The 21222-nt window shown below is 42.8% G+C and overlaps 1 protein-coding gene across 4 annotated transcripts in view; it reads right to left on the reverse strand.

Moving 5' to 3' along the window:
- The window catches only part of MAGI2 (membrane associated guanylate kinase, WW and PDZ domain containing 2), a 2816921-nt gene that overhangs the window by 92797 nt on the left and 2702902 nt on the right, over positions 1-21222 (reverse strand). For all 4 annotated transcript variants that reach the window (XM_086967329.1, XM_086967327.1, XM_086967326.1 and 1 more), the window contains one exon: positions 19415-19558. In XM_086967329.1, the coding sequence (XP_086823455.1) occupies positions 19415-19558 (144 nt within the window). The remainder of the gene's footprint in view (positions 1-19414; positions 19559-21222) is intronic.

Here is a 21222-nt window from a genome sequence, read left to right on the forward strand (position 1 = left end):
GAGCTTAGAATACTTGGAGGTGACTTCAATTGTTGTTACGAGCCATTGCAGGGATTAAATATGGTTATTGAAGATTAAGACATTGCTATGGGCATCCCCTTATTGGAGACAGAGGAAATGGTGAGACTTTCTGCCTCATTTACAAATATTTAATTTTACCATTGAATATAGATTTAGATCATGCAATGGCAGAACCCCCTTAGACCTCAACTCCTCAAATACCTTCTCAAGAGGGGTATCATCCTCCCACATAGATTATATTATGATAAGTACCCGTCATTGGGACCTGGCCCAATATTTTATGGTGGATAGCAGCAGAAGAGAAAGTGATCACTTCCCCTTGTGCTTAGACCCTGTCGGGAAGGTTTTTCTGCTGCATTCTCCATCCCAAACAGACAGGGATGTAGAGGTGATACAACCTCAGTTTTCTAAAAATAGGGGGGGCCGTAAAATGGCCATCTATCCTGGGTAAGATCGAACCTCTGACACATGTTTACAATATCTTTGTTGACATAGTATCATATTTTATGGGAGAGCGATCTAGTGGCCTAACTATAACTCAGATCCATCAGATGCTGATTGAGAGTATAAAGCCTCATTTAACTAAACAAGTGCCTATGAACATCAAACATAACATCATGTCAGGGCAGTCAAACCTATGGTTTGACACGGAATGTGTTCTTGCTAAGAAAAATCTAGTTAAGGTCCTAGAAACCAAACACATCACTCTGAATAATCAACTGAGGGACGCATATAAAAAAAACCCAGAAGGCTGCACGTAGAAAGTGGGAAGATGAAAGCTGGTAAGAACTGCTAACAGCTACTAAGAGGGGTGACCAGTTCTTGTTCTGGAGGATTATTGCAAATGTTCAAGACTATAATATGGATCCTAAGTCCTGGTATAACCACTTTGCCCACTTATATGCTCTCCCTGCCCAACCAATTGAAGTTTCTTTAGTTAATATTGATACATTTTTATCATCTAACCAAACTACACCTCTCCAATTCAGTATGGCAGACACATTAAAGGCAATAGCAGCTATAAAACCCCCTAAAGCACCGGGACCTGATAAGATCCCGGTGACTTATTTAAACACGAGACAGATGTTTGGGCTCCTTATATCAACATCCTCTGTAATGAAATTGGTAGAGGCCAACCCATCCCTGACTCATGGAAGGGAGTGGAGATTGTCCCAATCTATAAGAAAGGCAGTAGGGACGATCCCGCTAATTATAGACCCATTAGCCTGTTAGATATATAACAAAAGGTCTATGCAAAACAGATCTTAGACAGGCTAAATGAGTGGATCATAGATAATAACGGGCTCTCCCCATGTCAAGCTGGTTTTAGAAAGGAAATAAGTATAATAGACCAGGTCTTTAGATTAATAATCATATCATGGAAATGCACACGGTTAAAACGTGGAAATATATATGTGGTCTTTATAGATTTAAAGGCTGCATTTGATTCCATTCCTAGGGACTTACTATGGGCAAACCTACTTCAGCAAGGGGTTCTGAGCAACATTGTAATCCATCTAGTTAGACTCCATGAGAACACATATGCGAAAGTGCGGTGGGGGAAAGGGGGAGAATTGACAGAAGAGATACCAGTAAAAAGGGGCGTGTGCCAGGGTTGTGTCCTGGCGTCACAACCCTATTCCTCTTGTACGTCAATGATATGATAGAGGCCCCCAAAAATGCCAATCATGATTCCCCGAAATTGGGAGGCGAACATATCTGTGCGCTAACTTTTGCTGATGACACCATCCTGTTATCTCAGACACCTAAGTGTCTCCAAAACCTCTTAAATTCATTGGATGTGTACTGCAGGCAAAAGGGGCTGGAAATAAATCCACTGAAAACTAAATATATGACTATAAAACAAACTGCAGTTAAATGGAGTAACCTTGGAGCGTGTTCCAAATTTTGTATATCTTGGGGTAACTGGTGACTCCAAACTATCATGGAATCCTCAGATTATGAAATCCAAATCGATCCTTATACAAAATGCAGCTTCGATTATAAAAAAGCTTTTCTCCACCACGTCCAAAGCTATTACTCCTGCACTCCAAGTTTATAAATCTAGGGTTCAAGCAGCCACTTTATATGGCTCTGAGTTATGGGGGGGGGGGGCGGCCCTCTTACCACTCATGATAGGGGAAAACAAAATTATGAGGAGGTTCACTGCCCTACCACAGAACACACCTGTATTCGCCCTTATGGTTGATTTAGGCTAGGCGGATCAAACATAGGGCTATTTGGATGACCCTTTAATACTGGATCAGAATATGGACCACAGAGGAATTGCAAATATATTGTCAGGCTTTAAGAGAATTGATCACTCTTGACACTTCTGTTACCTTTCCATGGTTGGTCCATATCCGTAGATGGTTTCTGGATTTCGGCTTGACCAGGTCCTGGGAACACCCTGACTTGCTCACCCCTGAATTCAAACAGGAATGCAAAACCATCTTTTGGAATTACATTGAGCAGAGTGCCACATTAAATTGCAATTATGGCCCACTCATAACCCAGTTTCTCAGTTTTAAAATAAGCCCCTGCTTTGAATCTTTCCTAGACGAGATTGAGCCCTTACTTGCTAAAGTGCTGTATCTAAAATTTAGATATGGTACGTTGCAAATCAAAGCATTCACATCTAGATGGGGGAAAAAGGATGGTGAGAATAATGATTCTATATGCACCCTCTGCTCTTTAGGAAGAGAAGAGGATCTTGCCCTTGTACTATTCTTCTGTCCGTTATATGAAATCCCAAGGAAAAAATGGATAAACCCCTTGGGTAGGAATTTGTGCATCAGGAAATACATTCAAATGTTACGCGTCTTAAAGACAGACACTTCTAAGGTGATCGTATTTGTAACGAGTAGATTCTTATTGGCAGCAAATTTCCTTAGACTAAAGCAAGGTTTGAAGCTTTAACCTAAATAATGAAAAAAGGATAATACCCGGCTCTATGATTCTGTATAAAGATTGTCACTTCCTATTTTAGTATTCGCATATAATCTCAGTCAAATATTTTCATAGTTGATTGTTAAAATTCATCATTAACGACATATTTGTGTGTGGCACTTGCATTTTGCATAATCAAAATGCTGTTATTGTTTCTGAAATTATCATTTACGTTTGATCTGGAGTAGTAATTGTTGTAACTAGGAAGAGATTGCAGAGTATTATGCACTACAAAAAGTTTTGTACATGTTGCTAAAATTATAAAATTGCACTTTAGACGTTGTAATGTTAGGCACTATGCACTTTAAAAAATCTAATGTATATGCTGCTAAAATAGGAAATTGCACTTTAGATACTGCTTGTCAACTGAAATGAAGATGGACCCTTGCTTTTTATATATTTTTTTCAACGGAAATGTATTGTTTTAAATGCTTTGATGATTCTATGAATCGAATAAAGATGCTTATATATATAGCTCTGAAAGCACAAAGGGTCACTCATGGCTATTTGGTAGTGGGAGTTTGAGTGAAAGTCCCAAGTTCAGGCCTACTACAATGGCATGTGGGCCAGATACAGGGACTAGATTAGTCCTGCTGAAAGTGTTATCTTCTAAACATCTAGTGCGAAGAATCCAGATTGTGGCAGAGGAGGCCGTGAGGACCAAGGAGATAGTAGAGTATGGCTGCCAATATAGAGTGATGGGCCGACCGGGTGTCACAGATGGTCATCACACTGATGTCTAAATCCTCTGAAGCGTGATGGATTGTCGTTGCTGGAGCTTCACATTGCCAGATACAGTAGGTTGTCGATGTTGTTGTGCAAAGTACAGAACTCTTGTTGCCAGCGGTTACTGGCGGATGCTGTAGAATGAAGAATCGGATTTACCAGAGCTTCACGTAGGTGGTCAGCATGGGCTGCAGGATCTTGGTGCGAATGGGACCTTTCGTGGTTGCGAAGAGCCCAAATCTTCAGGATTTCTCCTTTGGTTCCAGCAGGAGCTCAACTGATGAAACATTAAGGGTCGGACCTAGGGTGTACCTCTTGGGGATCAGGAACGCACTCCAGCAGAAGTCAGCAGGGCTCTGGCAGGTCTAGTCTAGTTTCAGGTCCAGTGCACCATGTCAACGGGGTAGATGCTGGAAGGCCAGTGGAGCTTGCTGTGCTACTGTTGCTCAGAAAAGGAGGCCAGCTAACTAGCCCTTGAAGTCAGTGAGGTAGCTTGGGAGGAAGGGAGTATGTCCAGACTTTCTTCTCAGGCAGCAAGACGGCCTCGTGCAGCAGGGCAGTGCTCTGGCAGAAGGGCAGCCCTCCTTCTGTAATGACCACAGGTCCAAGAGTGGGTCTGAGGATCCCATCTTTATTCCTTGTACTAGCTTTGAAATGGGAGAGGTTTCTGGTGTCTCCCCCCACACACACAGGTGTTTAGAATTTCCTGCTCCCTGCATTGGTCCCTGTCTGTCTGCATTCACTACAGACCAGAGTGAACTTATTTGTGTGTGTGAGCTGAAAAAGAGTCTTTGATGTTCAAGTAGGGCTGTGCAGGGGGAGGAGCCAAGCTCGCGACCGTGATGGCCGCATTGTAGCTCGGCTCCGTCAACCTTCCTGCCTGAACCGTAAATCCTGTACCTTATCCTACCCCAAGGAGACACATTCGACGGAATATGGGACTTTGAAAGGCTGCTTGCACTCACCGTTTGTCCCGGAAGCTCCTGGGTGCCGCGTATCTTGAGCTGTGCCCCTGTTTGCTCCGGAGCCTCCGTGACGTGCAGGCCGGGGACTCGCCTGCGACGGTCGGCCGGAGCGGGGTATCGACGCCGACCCCTGGTGGAGGAGAGGAGTCGGCTGAAGAGGCCATTGTGCGGTTGGACCGGTGGTGACTGACCGGGCCCGGTCTGGTGGCCCGGGGGCCCAGCTGCGGGGCGCTGCCTCTCTCGGTCGAGGAACGTAGCGGCCTTATTGCGCCGACAAAATGGCGGTCGGCGCCCTGGGTCTTGGACCTGTTGGGGGCGGCGAAACTGGCCTGTCGAACTGCATGTTGGCTGAAGAGTGTGGGAGTGAGCCCACGATTGGCGATGTTTTCGCCGCCCTGTGTTCCTGGCGCGCAACCATGGCCTTTGCCGCAGCTGTGCAGGATAGCGGTTCTGCCGCTGGGCTTGCTGGGCCGCCTCCCATGTATGCGGCCCGACCGAGGGAATGTGCTGATTTGTCTCTCCCGGCTGTTGAAGAGAATGCGACCGCCGTTCATCTGAGAGTTCAAATGTCTGTTGCCTCGAGTCTCCAGGAGGTTTTGCTCGAGGTGGACGTGAGAGAGGGCCCCACGCCGGGGTCCGTCCAGGTCAGTCTCGCTGGGGTACCCGGCGGTTCTTTGACTCGAAATGCTTGGAGGGGGTCCCATGGTTGCTCCGTGGGGGAAACCTCCCCCCTTTGGTCGGCGGGACTGTACCCACGCTGCCTGCTGCTCCTGACGTTGTTCTTCGCCAGTTTGGTCCGCGGCCGCCATTGTTTGTATTGCTGCTCGAGACTTGGATCCCCTGTTTTGCACCCTTGGCCTGTTTTGTTCCGATCCTATGCACACTCCGTGCCTAAAGTACTGGTCAGGAGAGGACAGGGGTGAGATGGACTCGCCTCGGCGGACTGCTAATTAATGTGTGGAGATGAGGACTGCTCGCAGCTTTAACAGTATGACCAATTCCTCTTCATGTTCCTGATGTTTGAGTTTGTGTCGATTTCATCTCGAAGTGGGTTCTACTTGTGTTAAGGTGGGGGGTGGGAGCTGACGGTTCGATTGCATATCTCCTCTCCCACTGGTTTTTCTTTTTCTTCTTCCCCCTTTCCTTCCCTTTCTTTTGTCTGTAGTGTTCTTTCTTTACTTTCTGATTCTTCTGTATTTCGGGTTCTACTTAGGGCGACAGGCACGCTGCTGGGGGGGGTAGGCTGTAGCCTTCTGCAGGGGTGCAGGGTGGTGTGGGTGGGATGGGGTCTGTATATTGTTTGTTTTTTCTTAGTTCTATGGCTCTTTTGTATCCCTTTATTGGGACGCTATGTCCGCACGCATGCCCCATGGGGTGTTCGCTGACAGTGTAGGACGTGACTTCTATGCGTTAATGATAATGATAGCACACTTACACACCCTACTTGCCTCGATCCCGATAGTGGGTCTTGAGTATTGTGTGCCTTATCTGCCGTGGGGTGCATACTGCGGCGCTGCGTTCCTTCTTCTTTGTTTTTCACATTCCTTCAACCCTGCCTTTCCTTTTCCCCTTTTTTGGGTTAGTATAGCGGATGGCTATCTTTGTGTTGCAGTTCTGACTTCTTTGATTGGTGCCAGCACATATTCAAGTGGTGGCGGGTGGACGGTGGGCAGCGGTGAGAACTGATTTGCACAGTGGGAACTATGCGTTGCCTTCGCCAATTGTTGCTGCTATTTCTGATTCTCACTGCTTCTTTGTATTGCTGCCTCACCAACTGCCCGCCATAGGAATTCGGAAACTAAAAGCTGCAATTGTTCCTGCTATACTTCCTATTATATTATAAAATTAACCTTCTCTTATCCTGCTCCTAGTGGTTATATTGGGTCTTTTAATGTTTATTGATTATTTATAGAATGCTGAGGAACTGCTGGAGAACTTCTATCCTGATTTTGTGCGCCAGTAATATGTCGTGGCCGGCCTGATTGGTTGTAGGCCCGTATTTGTACGTTTCTGCTTGCACAATAAAGGTTTTTAAAAAAAAAGTAGGGCTGTGCACAGCGCTGCCTTCCTTCCTGCCTCGCATGGCCCATCCTGCCAACACCAATCCCTCTGTTGTGTGGCCGTCTGAGAGGAATACACAAAGGCCAAGTGCGAACTACACCTTGTCATGTGACCAAAGAAAGCGGCTGCAAGTACCAAATGGTAAGGACAAGAAAGTGGCAACTTTAAAATAATGGCATTTTCAGAAGTATGATTTAAAATCAGTCTTTACCAGTTGATAAAAATAATTTATGGCAACCAAGAAATAAAAGTGATGACTGTACGGAAGATGCATTGCAAGTTATGCAACTTATGGTTATTAACATGCAATAAGGATACAATGACTGTGGTATGATCAATTATGAACAGAACGCATTACACTGAACTGCAAGTTATGCAATAATCTGTTCATGTTAATGACTAATGCCATCATGATATCATATGTACCAGCGTATAAGTTTTAATAATCTGCAGCTGTTCTAATGCCATAAAGGTCTAGGTGTCCATGATTTAGGGAAGTAGTGAATGGCGGTAGGGCCCAGAGGAGGCTTGCACGCCAGGAGGGCTTGTCCTGATGGACCAAGAGGTCCAGCTGACCGTAGCGGGATGGCGGCTAACCTCCCCCATAGGGGGCAACAAAGGTCCCAGGAGCAGAAGAGTGAGGCGGCGAAGTATGACAAATGGCATCTTTCGAATGAGCCAATGGTGTAAGGGCGCGTGGCCACAGACATGGCCAAAAGGTGACCAGGACACGCAGTCCCCAGCATTGTCACTGGGAAGATTGATCCCACACCCAATATCGCGGGCGTCGCAGCTGCTATGTAAAGGAGGGTGAGGAACTACGAGGATTTTAAAATAAATATCTGCACACAGGGACCTAAAAGGACAATTGCCCGAACAAGGTCCTTGGGATGCCTCATGGCAGGGGACCTTGAGGGCAAACACAGGGGTAAGGAATGGTCAGTGCAGGGAGCACACATCACTTGAAGCCCAGGCATGGCCACAGGGTAATTAACACCAGACATTCGGTACCGAGGGAAGCCTGGAAGCCGCGAACCGCTGTACCCAGTAATTGACAGAAGAAGAGCTGTCATGGCAGTTGATAAAAGTGATTTATGGCAACCAATAAAAAGAAATGATGATTGTAAGGAAAATCCTTTGCAAGTTATGGTTATTAAATGCAATAACGATACAATATCTACTGTATGACCAATTATGAACAGAACACATTACACTAACCTGCAAGTTATGCAAAAAGCTGTGCATGTTATTGACTAATGCCATCATGATATCATATGTATAAGGTTTCCTGTTTTCCATTTTTACTGATTTTTACAGATAAATACAAACAGAAAACCATTTATTTTCTTGTCTGTGTTTTTTTTTATGTGGATAAAAACTGAAATTGGGTGCTTTATGGGTGATTCTAAATACACTTTGCCATGACTGCCGGGCCAATTACTGTGTGGATTGATGGGTAAGGGGGTTGAAATCAAAAGGAATTTCAGTAAAGAGGCTTAAACAGCTGTAGCTTTGCACAAAGATGATACTGAAATATGCATATGTTCATATAAGTGCATTGATTTATCTTCTGTGGTGTTCATATCACTGAAACCTGGCAGGTATTCAAAGCATGACTGCATATTTATTGGTTAAATAAATGTGGAAATATACCAGTTTCAGCCTTACTTTTTTCATAAAACCCATAATAAATATGGACAAATACAGATAAAGTTGACAAAAAATACATATGGATAAATACAGTCGGAAATGACAAAAAAATAAATCCCATAAAACAGGGAGCTCTACATATGTACCCGTTTATATGTTGTAATAAACTGCAGCTGTTCTAACGCCATAAAGGTCTTGGTGTCAGGGGCGGCCTTAGGCATGTGCAAGCTGTGCACCTACACAGGGCCACCAAACCCCAGGGGCCACCACACCATAATATATCCTTAATATAATAATCCTCTGAGGATGGATACATATTTGTGTGGCGGCCCCTGTCAGGGATTTGGCGGCCTCCGGCTCCGTTCCACTTGCCAAACACCCTGACCCCTCCTCTTCACTGGCCTCCGCGCTCCGCCCCACCCCGCCCAGACCCCCTCTTCCGGGGCGCCCTACCTACGCTCCTTGCCCAGGGTCACTATGATCCTAGAGCCGCCCCTGTTGGTGTACACGATTTATGGGAAAGAGTGAACAGCAGGGGGCCCTGAAGGAGGCTCGAACGCCTGGGGGGAAATAAGCACTTGGTTGTATGGTTTGTCACAAAGGACCTGCCCCTTGTCTGAATTGAGGGAATATGCACGGACAAGACCCAAAACCTAAAACCTATGACTGTTACTAGAAAAACACGAAACACGCTTTCATGGCAACCTTGTCTAGGTTCTGTTGTCCAAGGCACCTTCGTACTCCGAGTTTCTGCTGTGATAAAATGGCTTCCAAGTCACTTTGCAACAAGATGCAACCTTGAATGTTGTTAATAACCTGGAGTACACTGCAGTCTCTGGGAACTGTTCCAGCTCCCCATAAGGCACTGAATGTTCATTTCAGATTAGCGCGCCTGAGTAAGGGTTATTTATTTGCTAGCAATCTTTGAACAGCTTATTTTTCCTCTGTCTGGTGTGATGAATTTAATTCAGGAACCGTGGAACTTAACTATTTCAACATCGCCAACCAAATGATTATGACAATTATGCATCTTATTGCCTCGTTTACATTGTTGAATCATTTAATTACCTTATTTTACCAATAATAAATTGTTTTTATGAGGCGCTCAATACCATACATCTGTTGCCTCAAAGCACTGTAAATAGAGATCTCTACAGTTATTATGGGCAGCCGTTAATTTGTTGAGCCATCTTATGGTATAAATATTATATCACAACACCTCCTTTTTGGAGATGATAAAAGGAATGATTAAAGACAGGCAAAAAATTAGCCATAAAATCTTCCCACAATTAACTGTCAATGCTTACAGAATCACCTTAACTGTACTGCTGAAGCACATATCACCCCATCAATTCCTCAGCAAAAGGTGTTATTATCACTTTAGTAGGGGGTATTTGCTCGGAATACAACTATTAGGGAAGGGTCCAGGGGACAATGTTTACTGACCTGTCAAGTTCGTACCCCTAATGAACTACATTACAACAACAAAAAGAACTTGAGGGTCTAGAAGGTTAAGAAGCGGCCACAACAAAATATCACACACCACTATCACGACTGACAGTGAAGGACCATCAGTTGTAAAGAAGTCCTATCAGCCCACCCATGTGGGCTGATAGGACTTCTTTACAACTGATGGTCCTTCACTATCAGTCGTGATAGTGGTGTGTGATATTTTGTTGTGGCCGCTTCTTAACCTTCTAGACCCTCAAGTTCTTTTTGTTGTTGTAATTAGTTCATTGGGGGTATTTGCTCGCCAATTTGTTAATATGCTAAACATTTACATAAATAAACAACAAGCACTTTATTTTTGGAATAAAAAATAAACATTTACACGAGTACTACACATAACAACCGTTATTTAACCCCTTGTATGCTTGTGACGGAACCGCTCCGTCACAAGCCACGGGTGAGCTGTGCTTGTGACGGAACGGTTCCGTCACGGCCCGCTCGGCGCGCCTGCGCGGGCTGATTTCGCGCCTGCGCGGCGCGTTCCATTGAGCGGGCGCGTTCGTGACGGAACCGTTCCGTCACAAGCACAGCTCACCCGCGAGCTGTGACGGAGCGGTTCCGTCACAAGCACGTGACCACCGCGCGGCCGCCCTACCCCCTTAGCGCTGCGGCGGAATAGCCGCCGCGGCGAAGGGGTTAACTGGTCTTTATGTGGCTCCATCGATTGTCCCTGATGGCGATTGAGAGGTCTGACGGATATCAAGTTCGTAGTCAATGACGTTTCCTAATACACCTCCAGTTGGTTTCAGTATCAATGGAATCAGTAATAAGGCAGTGACTGCTAAATTAAACTGAAATGGACTAGTTGTTAAATGTTACTATGCAGGGAAGCAGAACAGGGTGGAGAAGTGGTGATGGATAAGAAGGAAAGTGACGGCAGATGGCTAGGTGTGTGGAATTAAAACATAAAGGTGTCAATTCATAAAGATTTCGCTACGCATAAGAGAGACTCACACTTGCAGTACTTCTGGCTTACAACTTGAATGAAGGAGTAAGCCGGGAGTACAACAACAGTAAGTCATTGCAGCATCTTTGTGAATTGTACCCCGTGACTCTCATTCTCAGGTAGGATGAAATCACAATAGGCTGGTATGAGGGGTATCAAGTGTATGGAGATTGCAAGTTTCACAGGAAAACTGTCACGCCCAATGTCTTTCACCCGCAAAAATCCTAGCTAAATTTGCCGATGAAAACTGAGAAATTTCTGTTGAAATCGGGTACAAAAAGCCTCAGGCTTACCAATCCCACTGCGATATCAGTAAATCTGGGTGAGGGAATATCGCATCCACTTCTTTTCTTGACTATCTTGAAATGAGAACCAAAGACTTTACTGCAGAGGTACATTTTGGACAGTGGGTAAAAGAGGATGGATGTGGAGACCAAAAGCCAAAGGACGGCTCATTGACTGACGTACTGAGATCTGCAACTAAGCTACGATTACAGGTGCTGACTGGAGCACATGTGGCTCAGCCAATCAGCCTTCCTACAACTAATACCACAGAACAGGGTCATAGTGGAACCTATTGTTATCAGTACTACAAATGAGAAAAATAGTGGTTGCCAACTACACATTAAAAATAAGCTATTCCATGACAATTAGTGTGTGGTAGGGCTTCCAGAGTTATAGGGGCAACATGAATTAAGAGTAAAAGGCAATTTGTAAAAAAAAGGACATGAATAGGCACTAGGTGAGAAAAAGTATATTTGATTTACTGGTAGGCCTGTAGTAAAGTGCACTCTGTGTGCCAGGGCCTGTAAATCAAACGCTACTAGTGGGCCTGCAGCACTGATTGTGTCACCCACATAAGTAGCCCTAAATGTATCTCCGACCTGCCAGTGCCTGCATGCAGTTTTGAACTGTCATGTCAACCTCCCAATTGCACCCACTTGCCAAGCCCTAAACTTCCCTTTTCTTACAAATAAGACACCCCAAGGGTAGCCCCATGGTACCCCCATGGGTAGGGTGCAGTGTATGAGAAAGGTAGGTCATGTACTGGTGTGTGTGACATGTCCTGATAGTGAAATACTGCTAATTTAGTTTTTCACTATTGAAAGGCTATCTGTCCCATAGGATGGAATGGGAGATACTTTGTAACATCTTACAAGTATAACTTCTCATTGGGACAAGATAGAGGATAAAGTTTAAGCTCTCCGAACTCAGAATTTAATAATACATCTTTTAGTAAAGATGATTTTCAATTTATGTGTTTGAAAATGTCACATTTAAAAAGTAGGCATTTTCTTGTTTAACCATTCTGTGTGCCTCTTCCTGCTTGTGGATTGGCTTTCTGGTTTGGGAATGATAGGAGCTGGGGATGTGCATTGTCTGAACAACAACTGGAGGGGTTGGTGTGTGCCCGGCCCTTCCTATATGACTCAGAGTTGAGCTGAATAGACCGTGGCTGCATTTAGAGTAGTGGGAGGAGTTTTCTTTGCAGATGAATAGGGCCTATCTCCCTGGCACAATGTTGTCTCCACCCCTGTGGTCATACTGCACCAGTGAGGACATAACTGGTTTGGACTGGACCCAGAAACCCTGGCACAAAGAAGAACAAAGACAAAATGTGGTGTGAGTATTGGACCTTAACCCCCAGAACTTTAAATCATTTCTGGAGTCAAGAGGAACATTTGCCAAGGAGAAGAGCTGTAGAGCTGTGAGCATGAGTAATGTCCCTTTGCTGTGTGCTATGTGGGGTTGGCCTGCAGTTGCTGCTTCAGCAAAGGAAAAACCAAAGGCTGGAACTTTGCTGAGAAACCTGCTTGGAGGAGAATCGCCAAGGATTTGTGTGTGCTGGCCTACTCTTCTGAAGTCCTAGGGGCACAAATATTTCACCCCTAGGACCTCTGAACTCTACTGCTGACACCCAGTTCTAACAGACCCCTTGACACAGCCAACAGCCCTGCCATAATTATTATTCCACCCCTTACATGTGATGTTACATCTGGTATAAAAGCGGGGGAGAGGGGGAGTATTGTGATTTTGGAGGTTATGACCCACTAGGGGTCAAATGTGATTTCAGAATGTCATGAAAGGCATTCCATCTACCTTATGTATATATTGGTATTCAGTAGTGTGTGTGCAATTAATGTACTTTCCCTTTTTCAAAGAAAAAGTACTGACTGGACAGTGATTTGTTGAGTGTTGTTGTATGCCAGAGGATGGTGATTACTGTACCACACCATCTCCCCTGACTAAGACTTAAACAGCTCTGCTTTGCTACCCTGAGAGAGTCAATGGCTACAGTGGGGTATTTTATTTCCCAGTAAAGAGAAACTTGTACCTTTTACTTGCACTTGACTTACATTGTGCACAACTAATAACCACATTTCTTACTTAGTACCATTAAATTGGGCAATAGTAACATCTGCTATTAATAGTATGCTCAAAGGGCAGGGCAGGAGTGTCGTATGAAGCAATATATAAAAACATGGCATTGTTATTATCAATCTGCAGCTGTTTATCATTGGAGACTATAGGCGCTCTAAACAGTCCATTGATGGATTTATTGTTACTCCTTCTATAAGGTTGGAGGCAAAGCACTCACTCAATCTTAAATCATTACTGAGGAAGAACACACATCACATTTAGTTGGATACTTAAAAAAACATCAACTAGCATACAGTCAGTATACAGGGGGCATACAGAAATGTCGAAGCTTGGGATTGTAACCTGGTTCACAGTGTAGGTTCTATTGCATCACATGTCTTTTTTAACACCTAATTTCACAATGAATTAATATAGGGTTTTGTTCCAAACACAAAAAGCAACGTGGGTTGCAACACACATTGTCATATTGTTCCACAGCCATCACCAACTGTCCAGTCTACACCCAAGGGAACTAAAATGAGTCTGGGTTTTCATTATAAACATCATACGATGAACTTAATGAATTTAGATACATGAATATGGAACATATTTATGCAGTTATTAGTCCGTTTGAAAATCTAGTACTGACCCTTCTTCAGTTCCACTGGTAACCCTGTTTTAGGGTCACTTTTGTGATCACGATACCAAGTCAACCAGTGCAGACAGCAGGAATACTATGTTAATATATTTGTTTATTCTGTCTTCAATCTAGTTTCAGGAGAGAAAATTCAGTTTGTGCATAAAAACGTGCCCTTGTGTGTAGGTTTGCCTGTGCATGAATGCATAGAATAACACATGGGATAATACACCAGAGCAAATCAAACGTTGCAGAACAATCTGTGAAAATCTGAGGCAATATGCTAATATTTATATTTGAAATAGAGGTATCATCTGTAGAAAATGCAGTTAACGATCCTGCAAAGATTTGATACTTAAACTATCCAGCCCAGCCTGAAACTCTGATGAGCAGCTATTAAAATGAACGCGTCCCTCCATCACTTTACTCACTTTAATATTGAAGAATATTTTGTTGAAAAAAACGGAAAGCATATTACAGTATTATACCAGTTCTATGATCATGACAGTTATGTTAACTTTGAATTATAGAGCCATTCACTTGTCTTCAGTTTGAGAGCATCTTTAAATTGGGCATTGACATGTTCCTGTCAATCACATTATGCTGCAAGCTCTGACTAGTTAGACATACAGCACTCCAAGTCAATGTTGACTTAAAAAATAAGTCGTGTAATAAGCAAAAAAGCAATTTATCACCGCAGCCAGCTTAATGTGACCTGGCAGATTCAATGTAACACAACCTATCAAGGCATTAAAAGAAGCAAAATATGAATCCTGAGGAATTGCCAGGATTGTGATTGAAGAGCTCATTTTGAGTGTCATTTTGCAAAGGAAGTCTTTGAACTCATCTAAATCAACTTTGTCCAGAGTTCACCAAATAGGTACATCATAAAGTAATATTTTTCAAGTCAATTCTCGAAGGCTGTTCTCAATAGGGCCAATGTTAGCCACAATAACTAGTATAACATTTAAATAGTTCTTTCACCATGGTCATAATGGGTATTCTGCTAGCCCCATAAAAGGATGTCCAAAAAAGTGGCTTAGTGCTGCCTTGTAAATATGGAGCAGGCTCCTGTGCCACAGAATGTCACAAAAAGTTACGTTCCGACAGCACAAGGGGCCTCATAAATGAGACCGAAGAGAATGGGCTGTGATGCAAATCAAAGGAGTATTACTGTCTCCCCTCATGCTGTTGGCTTCAGCACTGCGCCTTCCAGGAAGAGCTGCCATTTGAACGCCTGAGAGACTTTTTAACATCTGAAGAGTACGCTAATCAACACGATGATTGCCACAGTCAATTTAGAATCTTCTATATGCATTATATAGAAAAATAATTTTGTTTTGCTGATTTTACCCAGCTTTGGCAAAGGCAGTAGGGAAGGCTTTCTCTGATAAACAGCATTGGTGCATGCAACGAATGTAAACAACGTCTGTGAATTGTGGCTTTGTTAATGCATGCTGTGTTTTGGTATTAATAGGGAGGCAGGCCATGATTTAGAAATAGTTCCTTCCAAAGCATGCTGTCCTAATAACAAGAGACAGTATTGCAGCTGTGATCTGGTAACTTGTTTTTACATAAAAGATAGACCATGCCGCTGGACCAATTGCTTTAACCCCTTGCATGTGTTGGATGGCCCTCGGCCATCTGAGGTTACAGTGGGCATGAGCGATGGACGGCCGGGGGCCGTCCAAACCCCACCCACTCATTATTTCCCCAGCACCGCAGTGGAATTTGCGCCGCGGTCAAGGGGTTAACAGACAGTAAAGATCAGATTATCGATGCAAGGTCACAAGCAAATTGGCAACTGAAGTCGATATACTTAAAAGCCTCCTCCTGAATGACACTTGTATGAGAGATAAATAGGGTTTTCATATGTGCCACACATGTGATTGACAGTACGATTGGTGTTATCTTTCATATGCTACTAACGTACTGTTCATAACCATTTGCAAAATTCTATATAGGTCCTTTTTTCCTAAGACCTTAGTTAGGGAGGTATGTACTAAAATGTGATGCAATGCAGCACAACATCCAAAGTTAATGCACTGTGTTGCATCAAAGGAGAGTGAAAAACAGTATATCTAATAAGTTATGTCACTGTTTTTCTCTTCTCCAGCGTTGGTTCACTTTGGACACCCATGCATCAATGTAAAAATCCTTGCACCATAGTGCAAGTGTGTACCTGTGCTGTTGAGCATACGTTTTGCACTGGAGGGGAAACCTTCCAGTACAAAACTAGGCTCCAATACTTTTCACACTTTAAATGTGTCCTGTACGATGCAGCACTTGTACAAAGTTTGAAAAGCCTGCATCGAGAAGGCAGTAGGTTGTGGCACAGATTCCTGACTACAGCTGTTAGTAGATAGGGATTGTGTCAGAAAACATGGGTAGCTGCATGGGAACACACATGTACCACCCATGGAAGGATGAGTTGAAGCAAAGTAGCACAAATCAGTGGCATGATGAAAATACAAAAATATATGTATGCTAATATACTAATGAGGCACAAAACAGACATTTTCCACTTTCCACTTCCATGCAATTTTAAATCACAGAATAATTACTCGATTTTCACTTTAAGGATGTAGTTGGGTGCCTCTGAAAAAATCCTGTTTCACATACTGTTAATACAAATCACCAATCCAAGCATGAGAACAGCTCAGCTATGAAATTGGGCAGAATGTTTCCAGGCAATAATGAGGAGTTAGAATTCCTGAGGAGTATTTAAATGACATCACTACTGATAGGTTAATTAGAAATAAAAACATAAAGCTTTTTTTAAATCATCAGTATGTGAAAAAGCTTTGAATTTGCATAATTTTCGTTCTGCACTCTTTGAACTAGCTCTACTTAGCAGATAAGTTATGAATTTGATCATCTGGTCCAAACCAGCCACTGCAGCAGTCAGCTTTGTAAAACTTTGTAACAACATTAGTGCTTTGCAATGCAATAACAAATTGTAGTTGGTGTGTAATCCATGAAAATGTGTACACCACAATGGCGGGTTCACACAAGTGAGTGCGCGCACACACACACACATTGTGACTTTCTGTAACATCCCCGTGTTGATCCGTTGCCTCACCCATCACGTCTCAATAGACCCTTAGTCGCTGCTCTGGGTGGGCAATGGGATTAAGTTGGACTGAAAACTACAGGGGATAAAGAGGGTTTGTTGAACCACATGTACTTTCTGCTGCAACTTCTTTCAATACCTCCAATATTGGGCAGGCAAGAGTAGTACCAGGAGTACCAACGAGTAAACTAGAGGTAGAAATTGCTTCACTTAATTAATGTTCATCAGTCAATCCTTCCTACCCAAAATATGACTTTTCTTTTATTTGATTAAAATACCTCTCAGCTATGGTTCTAATGCACAGTTTGTTTTTCATCCTTTGACACATTCAAGGCTAGTGATGTAACAAGGATGCCATAGGCCTCAGTGGGTACAAGGAAATTGGCCCAGATGCCTATTGGTTTCAAGGGAAATAAAACCACGACTAATTGGGGTGGTTGGGCCCCTCGTGGGCCCCAGTATCTTTGCACCTCCTCCACTACTGATAGGCATGTACTTCAATTAATCATTCCAGTAAGCGAAGAGAAGGCAAGTGATTGTTGTATGTCATGGCTTATTGTTTGGTAGCTTTGCTTGGTGACAATATTTTAAACTGTGATATAGTTAAGATAGCAAAAGCAAAGTTTTAAGCAAAGATTTTATTGTAAATTTAAACTACAAATATGAAAATGAGAAGAAAGTATTAAATGAAACAAACAAATACATTTAAACAGATGTAGCCAATGATTTGCATAAGTAGCAACTTGAAGGATTAAATCTCAGAAAAATTGCTTGGATCATTTAGAATGGGGCATCTGCCAAAAACTGATCGTCTCTTTCACCCTACCCTTTTGGAGGTGAGAAAACTGCTTGGTTTGGAACAAAAGAGTCTAGACTGGCTCACTCTTTTTAAGGTAGGACTTTGATATTTCCTGCTTATAAATGCTGTGATAGGAGCAGCATTCTAAACCAGAAAAAATAATAATCCAAGTGTCCCTTGCACTTGAAGAAAACTCCCATGCTTTATAGTCACTGCCATAACAAAATTGTTATTGGTACAGAAACAAAACGCTGCGAATGAAGCCTTCATTTTTTTCAGTAAGACTATGACTTTAACCAAAGATTTCATACCCAATTCTAATAATATATCGGATAAAGTACCCCCTGTCATACATAATAAGGATATTGCAAATCATTGAGGAGTTCCATGACCATATAGAGGAGCAAGGCCAAGCTCCTTTATAAGATTATGCCACTTCAAGGTGACGTGCAATAATATCCTTATCATGTATGGGCGGGGATAATTAATGGCTAATAATACAAGGTAACACCTTCACCTTTCTCACAAACCACATAGATCCTAGGTGGATAGCTTTTTCATATGAAAGAGCGAGCACGTTTGCAATCAAAAAGAATAGAAATTGAGTCTCTAGTGCAAAATTTAAAACATCAAAAAAAGTTGTTAGATATTTGAAGCAAAAACATAGCGAAAACAGTCTAATATAGGTTAGTTGTTTTTTAAAGTACAAAAGAAACATACAGAGAGATTTTAACTTTTCTATAATTACTCAGACTGCAAAAATAAACATATTGCCTTATTTATCTCCTTTCTTCTTGTCAATGTGCAGCTAGGACAAAAGAGCAGAAAAAAGAAAAGCAATGTTCTATTTCTTGTTCCTTTAACAGCTGCTTTACTTATGTTCTGTGATGTGACCTGCCTTTCCCTTGGTTGTTGGTTCTGGCAGCAGGTACTGTGACATCAGAATTTACCTGGAATAATTTATTACATTTGAGTACTGATGTCATTTCTTTATAATCTGCAACTAAGGGGCACTGTTGGTGGGTGATAGGTGATGGGGAGGGAGGAAATCCATGGAGAAGGAGGTCATTGGGAGTGGGTGAGTCCTACTGTTTTTATCGTAACCTTTTACAATATACAGATCACCCCTTGATCATTGGCTTCGCACACAAAAGTCAACAAAATGCAGCTGTTTTGAGCTTACTATCTTCCTCAGGGCAAAATGTTTAATAAAGCTCTCTTTTTCAGTTGAAGCAAACAACGTTTGCCCTACTAAATGCCATACTCAAATAAATCAGAATTGCGGATGGAGCCTAAGAAATTCTCTTGTGGAAGCTCTTTTTGTACTGTTCACATAAGGTCTAGTGATAGCTGTGCTAATAATGAGTGCTGATGCCAGCACTTACAAACATTAAGTACTACATAGAACATTGTTGTGCGTGTTTGAGACCAGATTATAAAAACCAGGATGACAGGAAGTGATGCTGACATTTAACTGGCATGAGGTAGACCACACAGAGTACAGTTGTTTTTTAACATTACAGGATTACACAAATGTACAGCTTGAGGGGGCAGGGCAATTTACACAGATGTGCAGAATTTGCTTGACCAAAACCAGGAGTAGAACTCAGATCTCCAGGTTCTTACGTCAGCATCTTAACTATTAGAACACATTTCCTTCTTTAATTTTTGCATGTGCTAAGCCACACTGCATTTTTCATTTGCATGCGCTACTTACTCGCATCCTTCCGTTCCTTATCGCGGGCCCATCTTCTGCCAATCGTAACACAAACAAATCCATCTTGTACTCTCGTCCTCCTCGAATGCTAAATCCAAACCCTTTAGTGCCTTTCTCCATTTCAACTGTAAAATAGTCAAAATCCTGTATGGGGAAAAATGTAAGAATGTGTATTAACTACTTCATTAACAGATAAAAGTGAGGTGGGAAATACCTTGAGTAATTTGGAAAATATCACTTTCTTGGGAGTTAACTAGCAAAATTCTGCATTTCAAATATCTCATTCTCATGACTCAGATATATGAAAGGCATAGGCTTTACATCATTCTAAATGCATGTATTCAATTTATATATTGATTCTATGTGTGATATTCATTCAATTAAATGTTTAGTTATACTAAATATACATGTTTGTATTATACTGTAATGATGTAGTCACCCCATACATGTGCAAACCTGGACAACAACAGAATTACTAGCCTGTCACTGAGGCAAGATCCTCATGAAGTCTTTGGATTTACACGCACTGCTGGCCCTTAGCATTCCAAATGAAGGCAACAACATTTGTGAATTTGGAAGCAGAGCTTGCCAAAGTGCTGTCCATGTAATTCTATGGAGAATTGCTGTGATGAGTTGATCAATTGTATGAAAGACCCTAGGGATATCTTTGCATACTTTAGAAAATAAAATGCTTCCAGGTAAAAATCCAAATTTAAAAAAAGAGATTTTAATGAGCTTAACATAATGCTTAGACCCAACTTGTCAAATAGGAATTTTCATTAATTTGCTCTGACAAAAAATAAACAGAATTACCGGCAAGATGTACAAAGATTTTACATGCGCATACTCTTACTACTTCAACAATTGCACCATCACCTACACAGGGATGCCACATTGACTGATTTCACAGACTACTATATTGTGTGGCCTGAATGTGCCGGTACCCTTAAAATGTGTCTAGTTAAAACCAGCCTTTAAAGCTCTCAAACGGTTTCTGGTAAATGCAAGGATCAAATCAATGGGCGTCTGCACTATGCACACGGGCTACTGAAGCAAAAGTAGACAATAGATCCAGAGATTGATGACTCAATGTGCAGTCATTAGGGTCCTATGTCCTGTTACTTCTCTAATCATCAGTTAAAGAACCTAAAGGCCGTTGAGATACATAGGAAAGTCCCAGAAGTCCAAACTGTTGAATCAAATCAGGGTGCAACTACACCACAAGTTAATATTCACCTGAAAACTAAGTGGCCTTTGAGAATCGACTTGAAACTTGGGGGGAAGCTGCACAAGCGGACACCGTCACTGTTGGGGACTTACCTTCTTGCCGCCATCGCCAGGAGTCAACTGGACACCACCACTAGCGCAGCCGCCGCCGCCCCGGGACTTCAATTCCCGGCAGCCTTAGCGGCGCTGTGCAATTGAAGCAGGAAACCAGTGGCAGGAGGTGCACTTAAGCAGCACAGCCCTCTGCGTCACAGGACGCGCGCGAGACGAGCCGGGCCAAGCCCGGGCAAAGGGCAGAGGCCGGGCTGGACCCTGTCTCTAACAACTGTGGACCGGGAACGAACTGGAGAAATTATCTGGACCATTCTGTCGGTTAGTGACAAGTAGGGCATTTGCCGATTGTGCTAAGGGGCTAATCCGAGACTGATTTTTGGGGCTACTGATAAATGTGTGTGGCAGCGGGTGGTTGCGACTGATCTCTATTGTGGGTAGTGCTTTGGTACCTTTGTTTGTTCTTGTTTTACTCACCTGTTAGTGCTAGAGATATACAGACTACCAGCATGTAACATCAATGGGTAGTA

Source organism: Lissotriton vulgaris, chromosome 1_1 (assembly GCF_964263255.1).
Source record: "Lissotriton vulgaris chromosome 1_1, aLisVul1.2, whole genome shotgun sequence".
In the NCBI taxonomy this organism is placed as follows: Eukaryota; Metazoa; Chordata; class Amphibia; order Caudata; family Salamandridae; genus Lissotriton; species Lissotriton vulgaris.